Source organism: Arachis hypogaea, chromosome 14 (assembly GCF_003086295.3).
Source record: "Arachis hypogaea cultivar Tifrunner chromosome 14, arahy.Tifrunner.gnm2.J5K5, whole genome shotgun sequence".
NCBI lineage: Eukaryota > Viridiplantae > Streptophyta > Magnoliopsida > Fabales > Fabaceae > Arachis > Arachis hypogaea.
In genome coordinates, this window is record NC_092049.1 from 138,288,415 (window position 1) to 138,300,599 (window position 12,185).

Sequence of the window (12,185 nt, forward strand, 5' to 3'; positions counted from 1 at the left end):
AAAAAAGTTTAATAGTGAATTCAATTTTAAGACAATCTGAAATGATTGATTTTCAACTTGTGTATTTAAGTAAATTATAGAAGATATGACATTATGAATTCAAGATTTACGGATGCCAGTTTTAATAGATTCACAAAGTAAAAAAGTAAATCTTATCAATAAAACTATTATGAAAATTTTTAATAAGAACAATTCTATATGACTAACGAGTATTATCATTTTTTATCAGTACTTAATCAATAATAATTTGTACCTATATTTATAGAAATTTTGTACATAATAAACATATAGTTTATACTTATATTTATTAAATTTTTGCACACATAAATCATTACCATTTACACTCAAAATTTTCGTGAGTCATGAACCGTACTATTTGTTGTTACGATTTTCTTGCAAAATTACACAATTCATTAATATATAAATCGTGAATGATTTAGTAACAAATATAAAAGTACGAAAATAATTCTTTATTTTTGTGTCGTCAGTCGTCACTGTTGAGTGTTGAGTGTTCTATATGTATGTGTCACTCAATGAAAATGGCCCACTATATAATTATTTAGGGTTTTATTTGGTCAATTGAATTAAGTCTCATAATCTTTAAACATTTTTTAATTTTTACATCACAGAATATTTTGTTCATTTTATTATTAAAGTTGACTTGATTTTATATAAAAAAAACGTTAATATTAAAAAAACAAAAAAATAATTTAAATTTATTTTATTTAATATTCATTAATTACTGCAACAATTAATAAATATATTAATAAAATTTATCTATTAAACATAATTTAGTATTTATATTCACCAAAAGATGAACAAAACTACTAAAAATTACTAATTTTCAAAAATTTATCTTTTAATAATAATAATAATAATATCAATAATAACAAGAACAAAAATAATAATAACGTCAACAATACTGTTTAATAGTTATTTTTATTCAAAATAAAAATATTTTTTTATAAAATTTTAATACTTTATAAATTTATACTCTCATATAATTCATGTGCCACAAATATATTAATAGTAAAAACTCACATAAATATTACAAGATTTAGTTCTTATTTTTTTTAGATTACTTTCATCATTAATAGTTTATGATCTATTATTGATCCAACATTATAATAGATTTTCACATTAAAGCCCAACCATTAAAGTTTTGGAATTTTTCACTAAAAAAATACTAACAGATTTAGATTCTGGCTCCATAATACGAACCTCAAATTCATCAACAGAATAAAAACGGTTTTGTTCATCAGGATTTAGATTCTGGCTCTCACTCTGATGGTTGGAATCTTGTTCAACTAGAGAAACAACTTGATTAAGTGGTTTAGGAACCTGGTTTTATATCAATAAACAGTTTTGATTACTTTCTGAAAAAATTAGCAAACTGATTAATATTTTATAATATATGAACTGAACAAGCTACAACACAACTTACTAAACAAGACACAATCTAGTGAAAATGAACCTGAGCAGGACTAGTTAATATGGTCTGAATGTCTGATTCTTAACAAAAATGTTGGAAATAACAATAAATATACTGTGGTTTTTTTTCTTTTAATGCATCAATCATAAAAAATTTCAACCACAAGGAATACTCATAATCATATTTAAGGCGTAATAAATAAAGAAATAAAAAAAGAAAAGAATACATCTATCTTACAGCAACAGCCAAACAGAAATGTTGGTTCCCGCAGCAGTAATGACAGTTACAGTAGCACAAGGAATCCGAACTCAACAAACTCAAGGGCAGAAACAGCTCAGGGCAGTGGACGTTGAATATGATTACGACGGCAACAGGGCAGTAGCAACTCACCCCCGCTAGTGGCTCCAATCGCAGCAACTCCAAATCGACGGCAGCAGCGGCTTGAACGGCAGCGGCGACAGATGCTCAGTGACAGTCGTGGCTCCAGCGACAAGCCCTTGTAGCGGTGGCGATAGATCGACGGCTCAGGGTGAGGGAAGCTTGACGGCGCACAGCGACACGAGCACGACAGCGGCTCCTCGCAGCTTCGTGGGTGGTGACGGCGACGAGCCTGGCTTCGACGGCAGCGATCATGGGTAGCTCCTCTCGAATTTGTCTCTCTCTCTCTCTCTCTCTCTCATGTGCGACACGACGGCGGCATTCGACGGCAGGGAGGACGACTTTCCGCAGCTCTGAAGGTGGCAATAGCTGCAGCGGCGCTGCGGTGGTGACGGCTGGGCAGGCCTTTCCTCTCCTCTCTTCTTCTCCCGATCCATCTTCTCTCTACAGTGGCTGCTTTTGTTTGTTACGTTGAAGGAGGGTGAGGTTGCGGCTGTTAGGGTTAGGAATTTTGGGAATTAGATTTTTCTGAGTTAATTTAGGGATTTTGGAATTTAAGGTTAGAAATTAGGGATGTTACAGTGAGTGGTGATGGCGCAGAGTCTTCTCTGGGTTGGGGGTGGCGCGAAGAAGGAAAAAATTAAGGTGGGGTTTTATGTTTTTATTTTATTTGGCTAAGTGTTTGTATGTGATCATTTGTTGAAAATTGAAAATTTTTTTATTAAATGTTGGATATTTGACTTGACATACGTTAGACAACACTTTTAAAGCGCATCTGAAATCTGATAAATATGTTACTCTTTAAAAGTGTATTTTTTGGTGTAAAAAGTGAACCCATAGCTTTTAAGATAAGGCTACGCTTTATAAGTGATATTTATAATATTTAAGGCTACACTTTTCAAGTGATGCCACAAATGTATTTTTTATTCTCCTACAAAGAAGAAACACGGAGAAAAGCGTAGTCTATTCTAGGAATAGGCTACATTTTTCAAATGTAGCAAAATGTAGCCTAAAAAAAGTGTGGCTGAATGGATATTTTTCTTGTAGTGAATTTCTAAAAGAAAAAGAAACAAACCAAACTAGGCGTGGGTTGGATTAACTTATTTAAATAAAAATAAATAAATATTTTAAAATATTTATTTTTTTAAAAGATAAATAACATATTGTACAAATATTTCATTAGCTCGTTATACTTCCTCTTTTTATATTAGCAATCCATGCCTATATAAAGAGTGGTAGGTGTGTTGTTTTAGTATTGTGAAAAGAGAAAGAAAGGAAAAGCTCTCTTAGGCTTAGCTTTCTCTGTTTTATTAAATTTTAAGTTTTTAACATACAAAAACTGTTCATAACAAGAGCTATGGCTTCAAACAACAATGGCCGCACGGCAAGTGAGAGCTTCAAAGCTCAAGCTCTTGTTTACAGGCACATGTATGGCATCCTAGACTCCATGTGTCTCAAGTGGATCGTTGACTTTCGCATACCAAACATAATCCACAACCATGGCAAACCCATTACTCTTTCAGAATTGGTTTCAGTTCTCAAAATTCCATCGGCTAAAGTTGATAGCACGGATCTTTTCATGCACTACATGGCACATAATGGATTCTTTGATATAGTAAGAATATACAATTCTCACATATACTTCACATATAATTCTCACATATTCTTTGCCAAATTTGTCCTTTTATAAATATTTATATTTCACTATATAATTTCTTTGGAAAAAAATCCTATTGTCTTAATTAAGTCATTTTTTTGTTTAATACAGAATAAACCACCAAATATGCTCTCAAAGCTAAGCTATTAAATTGTTGATAAAAAAAAGTATTCTTCAAATTTGATAACAATAAAAATATTTCCAAAATAATTAAAAAAAAAAACTCAACTGTTAGATATATATTCTTAAAAGATTTTAGAGATCAAGTTTTGTAGTAATTTTTTGTAAGTATTATTAGAAAGATAAAAATTTTTATTTTAAAATTTTCATTATTTTACATTAAGTAGATTTTTTTAATTAAAAAAACATATTTTTAAAAAGTAAAAAGAAAATCTATAAATCGAATTTTAGTTTCAAATTTTTATATCTTTTCAAATAGTTATTCAAATTTTTTTACAAAATTTCATATTAAATACACAGACAATTTACCAAATATAAAAGTCATTTTCTGTTTATCAAAAAATTGTACTTTAATTATTTTTATTGTATTTTACAACATTTTAAAGGTATTTTCGTGGTTAGAAAATTCGAAAGGCACTTCTATCAGCAATTTGATCATTTGAGAATATTTTTGTTGATTTTCTCTTTAATATATAAGGCACTATCTATGTTAGTTTTCTTAACAAAATGTTATAATTGCAACTATATCATATACCATGCATATGGAGTTAATATTGTATTTCCATCTGTATAACGAAGGTGACAATTCATGGTGACGATGATAGCAACCAAGAAGAAGAAAAGGAAGCATTTGCTCTCACAGCAGCATCAGAGCTGTTGATCAAAGGCACTGAAAACCCTTCTATATCTCCGGTGGTAGAGATGTTTCTCGGTGATCCAACTCTTTCAAGTTCCATGCATCATTTAAACAAGTGGTTTTATGACGAAAATCGCCCTCTATATGAAATCACCTTGGGAAAACCTTTGTGGGAGTTTCTTGATAAGAACCCTGCAAGCTTGAGCTTGTTCAATGATGCTATGGCCAGTGATTCTCAGATGATAAAGTTGGCACTAAAGGATCACAACATGGTCTTTGAGGGATTGGAAACAATTGTAGATGTTGGTGGTGGAAATGGAACCACAGCTCAAATTATCAGTGAGAAATTTCCAGCACTCAAATGTATAGTATTTGATCTTCCACAGGTTGTGAAAAATTTGAAGGGATGCAACAATTTGAGCTTTGTTGGTGGAGACATGTTTGAATCCATTCCTAAGGCTGATGCAATTCTACTTAAGGTAAGCATTTAATTAGTAATGGATTAGTAGCGTGTTTGCCCTACACCAACAACAACAAAGCCTTGTCCCACTAAGTGGGGTCGGCTACATGAATCAAATGACGCTATTGTGCTCTGTCATGTAACATGTCTACAGAGAGACTGTTTACATGTAGATCTCGTTTGACCACCTCATGGATGGTCTTCTTAGGTCTTCCTCTGCCTTTCGCCCTTTTGTCCATCTTTCATCTCATCCACCCTCCTGACTGGATGTTTTATCGGTCTTCTTCTCACATGTCCAAACCACCTGAGACGCGATTCAACCATCTTTTCCACAATGGGTGCTACTCCAACTCTCTCCCTTATATCTTCATTCCTTATTTTATCCAATCGCGTATGATCACTCATCCATCTCAACATCTTTATCTCTGCCACACTCAGCTTATGTTTGTGCTCCCCTTTAGCCGCCCAACACTCCGTACCATAAAGCATAGCCGGTTTTATAGCGGTGCGATAGAATTTACCTTTAAGTTTTAAAGGCACTTTTTTGTCGCATATAAAACCAGATACACTCCGCCATTTTGACCAACCTGCTTGGATCATATGATTTACATCCTGTTCAATCTCTCCATTATCCTGTATGATGCACCCAAGATACTTAAAACTTTTAACTTTTCGTAGGATGTTTTCTCCAATCTTCACCTCTATATTGGGGTTTTCCCTTCTCAGACTGAACTTACATTCCATATATTCCGTCTTGCTACTGCTTATGCGCAGACCATACACTTCTAGAGCTTCTCTCCATAACTCCAACTTCTTATTTAGGTCTTCCCTTGACTCTCCCATAAGGACGATATCATCGGCAAAAAGCATGCACCATGGCACAGGCTCTTGGATGTGCTCTGTGAGTACTTCCAAGACTAATATGAAAATGTATGGACTTAAGGATGATCCCTGGTGTAATCCTATACCAATAGGGAATTCCTCTGTCACACCACCTTGAGTCTTCACACTAGTTGTGACCCCATCATACATGTCTTTAATTGCCCGAATATATGCGATCCTTACTCTCCTCTTTTCTAAAACCTTCCATAAGACCTCCCTTGGTACCCTATCATATGCTTTTTCCAAATCAATAAACACCATATGTAGATCCCTTTTATTACTACGATACCTCTCCATCATCCTTCTTAATATGTATATCGCTTCAGTGGTAGATCTGCCTGGCATAAATCCAAATTGGTTCTCTGTTACTTGTGTCTCTTTTCTCAACCTCCGTTCTATCACCCTTTCCCATAACTTCATAGTATGACTCATAAGCTTAATCCCTCTATAGTTTCCTTGTATATCCGCCTTATTCTTGTAGATAGGTACTAAGGTGCTCTTTCTTCACTCATCAGGTATCTTCTTTGACCTTAAAATCTCATTAAAAAGCTTGGTTAACCAGTTGATGCCTTTTTCTCCAAGACCCTTCCAAACCTCAATCGGGATATTATCAGGTCCTACTGCCGTGCCATTTTTCATTTGCTTTAGAGTCTCTTTTACCTCGAAGTCTCGAATCCTTCGATAGTAGTCAAAGTTTTGGTCTTCTTCCCTTGTGCATAATCGACCAAGGCTCAGAAGAGTTTTCTGTCCCTCATTAAATAACTCGTAGAAGTAGTTCTTCCACCTTTCATTAATCTTCTCCTCTTGAGTCAACACCTCTCCATCCTTATCCTTTATGCACTTAACCTGATCCAAATCTCTCATTCTTCTTTCCTGGCTCTTTGCGATTCTATATATACCTTTTTCTCCTTCTTTCGTACCCAAAGACTGGTAGAGACCCTCATATGCTCTTGTTCTTGCTTCACTTACAGCCACTTTTGTCTCTTTCTTAGCCGTCTTATATTTTTTTCAGTTATCTGCATTGCGGCATAAAAATCACTCTTTAAAGTATTCCCTTTTTATCTTTATCTTTTCTTGTATACTCGCATTCCACCACCAGGACTCCTTGTCTCTTGGTCCTATTCCTTTAGATTCACCAAAACTTTCTTTTGCTGTTCTTCTAATAACTTCTGCCATCTCCCTCCACATCTCTTCCGCGCTTCCATTCCGATCCCACTTTGCCTCTTCTCCTACCCGTCTTAGGAAGCTTCTTTGTTCCTCACCTTTCATCCGCCACCACCTCGTCCTTGGGTTCTTTGTATGATGTCTTTTCCTCAACTTTTTCTCAACGCGAAAATCTATGACGAGCACCCTATGTTGTGTTGTCAAACTCTCTCCCGGAATAATTTTACAGTTAATGCAAAATTTTCGGTCGACTCTCCTCATCAAGAAGAAGTCGATTTGAGAGCTTGTCATGCCACTCTTATAGGTTATAAGATGTTCGTCTCTCTTTTTAAAACATGTATTTGCGTTGAGAATATCAAAAATTGAGGAAAAGTCCAAAATAGTTTTACCCTCGGCATTGATCACCCCGAAACCATGGCCTCCGTTAATACTCCCATATCCAGTCACTTCTCTCCTAACATGGCCATTTAAATCTCCTCCTAAGGAAATCTTATCTCCCAAAGGCATGCCTTGAACTAAACTCTCTAAATCCTCCCAAAACCTTATCTTGTGTTGTTCGTCCGAACCCACTTGCGGTGCATATGCGCTAATCACATGGAAAGCACCTTCCTCCACCACAAGTTTGATAGAGATGATCCGATCTCCCACCCTCTTGACATCCACTACGTCCTTCTTCCACTACTTATCCACAATTATTCCAACCCCATTCCTATTCTTCACCTTTCCTGTATACCAAAGTTTGAAACCAGAAGTATCCAACTCCCTAGCCTTTGCACCAACCCATTTCGTTTCTTTTAGGCACATAATGTTAATCTTCCTCCTTGTCATGGTGTCCACCACCTCCATGGACTTTCCTGTTAGAGTGCCTATGTTCCATGTCCCAAATCTCAACCTTCTGTCGCTTCAACCTTTACCTTTTACTTTGTGAACTAGCTTATTTACCATCGTCCGTTCACGAAAACGCGAGAACCCTTGCTCATTATTTAACACTACATCTGAGCACCGATACAGCGGCTCTTGTTTTAACACCGTACTCGAGTCATACAACGCGTTGCTTCCGGACAACGACCTAGCTTTAGCGCAATAATGTCTTTAACCAATTCATGTGTTTGCCCTAATTAATTAAAATTTTTTTTTAACTATTTTTAAGTCCTAAAATTAAGATCTCTAGTTAAGTTATAAGCATGCATTTGAGAATTAGATTGAACTAGTCGGTTTAATTAAATTTATTGAGAATGATAAAAATTCGGTTGACAATGAATTGGTTAAAGAGTTAAAAATTTTGGTTAATTAATCTAAACAATTTTTTAATGATTAATCGATTTAAATAATAAAATATAAATTTTTTAAATAATATATTTTATACATAAATATATTACTATTATATTTGACTCAATTCTAGTTGAATCTCGTTTAACCTTTAAATCTTTAAATTTTTTATTTTATTAGTCTATAACCGATTTGATTTTTACAATTTTGATTATAAGTCACTTATCATATTAACTAATTTTAATTTTATTATTTTTGTATATATTTAATAAATAAATAATAAAATAATATTAGTATATATAATGTTACATTTCTTTTCTTCTTTTGCAGCTAGCCTTACATAGTTGGAGTGACGATAATTGCGTAAAAATATTGAGAAACTGCAAAGATGCTGTTAATGTTTTAAGTAAGAATAAAAATAAAGGTAAAATAATCATTTTAGAGGCTGTGATAAATGAAGAACAAGATGAGTCTGAAATTACTCGACTCAAATTTCTTATGAATATAAGCATGCATATTATTCATCATGGAGGAAAAGAGAGAACCAAAAAAGAATGGGAAAGTATCTTTTATGAAGCTGGCCTCTATAATTACAAAATATCTCCATTTACAGGACATTTATCACTTATAGAGGTCTATCCTTAAAGATGACCTCATAATAGCTTTTACAACTCTATGAATAAAATAAATATTATGCAAACAACTAAGAAAGAAAATGTCTACTTTGAATATAGAATTTAAAAATGTAATTTTTTTATTTAATATTTATTAATTATTGTCAGAATAATTATGTACTTTTAGATGTAATAAATATATAATTATGAATGCTATATGTATGAAATTATAAATGTTATGTTATATAATATAAGATAACTTTAAGTATTGTTTCTTTAGTATTATTATTTTATGTAGTTGTATATTATTGTTTACATGGTATTTTTTTATAAATAAAATTTTGTAATATGGTATTATATGAATAAAGCTCTATATTCAAGCACATACTTTTAGTGTTGTCGTTCTTTTTCTAAATTCGTGCACGCAGGGTTTTTTTTCTTCTTCTTTCTTTTTCATTATCGTCATCACCAACAACACCAACATTATGTGTTTTTGTTGATGATTGAGTTTTTTTTTACTGCTTGTTTAAATTTGAACTAATTTTGGTTCATTTGTGAATTAACTGAGGTTTGTAAGACCCAAGACTTTTGAAAAGTCCTATTTAAAACTAATCCCAAATTATATATTTATTTATAGTTTTAATTTCAGAAATTATTCTTATTGAAAATAATTAAAGGCAATTAATTGGATTTGAAATAAATTAAGGTTTTTATCAAAACTTTATACTTATAGATTATTTTTTTTATTTATGATTAAAGTTCTAGAAATTCGAGAGATAATGAGGTTTGGTTATTTAAATTAGAATTTTGTCTAATTTTATAATTATTAAATTATTTTCTATATTTAAATTACAAAATTAGTAGTTATGAAGTAATAAGAATTTTATATGATTTGATTTTAGATAATTTAATTTATATCATTTAATACTTTAAGTTAAAGATAAAGAAAATTAATTATATTACCAGGTATTTTCAATTAGAATAATTTATTGAGAATTAATTAGTATTTTTATACCACAAATAATATTTTAAGGCAATTCTAGAGATTAAATTAGTTTTCAAATATTAATACTTTATGCTCCAATTTTGATAAAATTATTTTGCTCAAATTAAACCCAAAATCTCCAATTCCATATGCAAACCCTAACCCTAATTAAACTACATTGTTCCCTTATCTCTAATGAAATCCTAAACCGCCTTACCTCCTTCAGCCACCAAAATTCCCTTCTTCCCCAAGCCCACGCAGCACATTCATGGAAGAAAAAAAAAGGAAAGGGATAACGAAGAGAAAGAGAGAACTGAGGGAAGAGAAAGAGAGAACTGGCGCCACGGGTCCCGCCACCGCCACTTCATTGTCGTCGTCCTCGCGAACTACCACTGCGCGCCATCCCTAAGCTGCAGCGCTGTGGAGCCAACCTCGTCGCCTTCGCCGTTCGCGTACTGTCGCCACCGCTGGAGGAAGGCCGCCGTCGCATCCAGCCACACCGTTACCACAGAGCCACCGATCCGCCGCTGGGAGACAAACCCACGAAGAGAGAAAGAGAGGGAGCTCGCGCTGCCTTCTCGCGTCGGATACGCCGTTCGTCGTCGCCGATGCCTGGTCACCATCGCCGAGCTGCATGTCGTCGCCGTTGAGGGAGTCGCCACCGTCGCGTTCTACTTTCCTATGTGCCTCCATTAGCGTCGATCTGTCACTGTTGTTGCCGAGTTGGTGTCGCCGCCGCTATTTGCCGTTCTGGGCTGCGCCGCCGCGACTGTGGTTGCCAAAAATGGTGCTGTGGCCGTCAGAATTGCTTGGAGATCGCCGCTACCACCAGAAACTACCACTAAGGTCTGGGTCTGCTTGGTAAGCTCTAATCTTGCCTCCGATCTTCTTTTTTGTTAAGTTAGTTCTACCATGAGTTGTTACTGAGGTTGTTTGCATTAGGTTATACAGTCATCGTTGCTGCTGAACCGACCGAGCCACTCCTGAGCTGCCGCAGCCATTGTTGGAGTTCCTAGTCACCGCTCGAATGCCCTGGAATTTCTATTGTCTTGCCCCAATTCAAGTTTAATGTCACTACCCTGGTTTAACCATTTTTCCTGGCTCTGTTTCAATTTTACACGCTAACCTGCCTTGGTTTCATTTAGCTGTTTGTTCTGGTTTTAATTCCATTTTAGTTTTGGTGTCGGCTTGAACTTTTAGTATTGTTCCTGCATTTGATTTCATCAAATTTGAATCCTACTGCAACCATTGTCATTACTATAGAAAAATTGACGCTATTGCAAATTAGGAAGAAAAGGAGATTGTCGCGTTTAAATTCCACGATTTTGGCTAATCGAGGTAGGGATTTTTCTTAAAATCTAGTTTATATTACAGAGTTGTTATAAATAGATATTAATGTGAGAAACATATGTCTGTGATTATGATTGTCTTATAAATATGGTTGTTTGCTGGACTGAATGACTGATTGCTTGATTGCTTGAGTAGTGTATGATTGCTGAAAAGAAATTAGTTTGAAAGGTTATTTGGTTGATTATTATAAAAAATGACTTTCTTGGTTTTGAAGCTATTTTTGATAATATAAACGAATCGGCTTTGGAAATGATTTGGAATATGAAACTGAATTAATTTTGGAAATGGTTTAGTTTTGAGTTAGTCTGACTTCATAAATGATTTAGTATTTGAGCTGGTTTGATTTTAAAAAGAGATTTATTATGGGCACTTATTCGCTTTGAAAACAATTTGATATTGGAACTGGTCGAATTTTGAAAATGAATGAGATTTGGGAATGGTTGAGAAAAGGTTTGAGAAATGTTTGGATGGGACCCGAAAAGAGTGGCAGGCTGGCAGCGTCCGAGTTTTAGAGGAGATGCTGCCGAAATTTTATAAAATTAGAAGTTTTATTTGAAGTGATTAATTAAAAAGATTTGTTTTTAAACATTATATGTTTAAGATTGATTTACTTATCAAAGAAAGAATTACATTTTGAATTGGGATTGTTAACGGACGGAATGGAAAGAAGGATGATGAAGATTTTCTTTGAAACATGGGTTTTGAATGAATTTGGAAATGAGATTTGGATTGATGAATGATTATGATGTTGAGAATATTGAGAATGTTGAGATATGAACTTTGAATTATTCATTTGGCTTATGAATTTGAACTATCTGAGATACGAGGTTCCCTGGATTAAGTACCATGGCTTGCCACCACGTGCACCAGGTTGAAAACTCGATACTCTGTTGACTTTACGACGTAAGTGTGACCGGGCACTATATAAATTCCCAGGAATGTTACCCCCATTGAGCAATATTGATTATTTAATAAAAAGCTATGCATAGACTCTTGGGGATGCACGTCGGAGGACAGTCTAAGGACAATTCAGACTTGTCGGATTGGCTGGATAACCGACAGATGAGCCTCATCAGCCATAGGACAGGCATGCATCATATGCATTTGTATGCTTTGCTTGGGTTTGAACTTGTTTTGTTTTGCCTAATTTCTAAAATGTTCTTAACTGCTACTTGAA

The 12,185-nt window shown here is 34.3% G+C and overlaps 1 protein-coding gene across 1 annotated transcript; it reads left to right on the forward strand.

Moving 5' to 3' along the window:
• The first annotated feature begins 3,057 nt into the window (after nt 1-3,057).
• On the forward strand, nt 3,058-8,915 carry LOC112744553 (isoflavone 7-O-methyltransferase). Its single transcript, XM_025794219.3, has 3 exons — nt 3,058-3,425; nt 4,227-4,763; nt 8,390-8,915. Exons 1-3 carry the CDS (start codon nt 3,168-3,170, stop codon nt 8,702-8,704), a joined length of 1,110 nt encoding a protein of 369 aa, XP_025650004.1. The 5' UTR covers nt 3,058-3,167; the 3' UTR covers nt 8,705-8,915.
• The last annotated feature ends 3,270 nt before the right edge of the window (nt 8,916-12,185 follow it).

Coding starts and splice junctions, on each gene's coding strand:
- LOC112744553 (XM_025794219.3), top strand. CDS start 3,168: ATGGCTTCAAACAACAATGGCCGCACGGCAAGTGAGAGCTTCAAAGCT. Junction 3,426..4,226: donor ATAATGGATTCTTTGATATA/GTAAGAATATAC, acceptor TGTATAACGAAG/GTGACAATTCATGGTGACGA. Junction 4,764..8,389: donor CTGATGCAATTCTACTTAAG/GTAAGCATTTAA, acceptor CTTCTTTTGCAG/CTAGCCTTACATAGTTGGAG.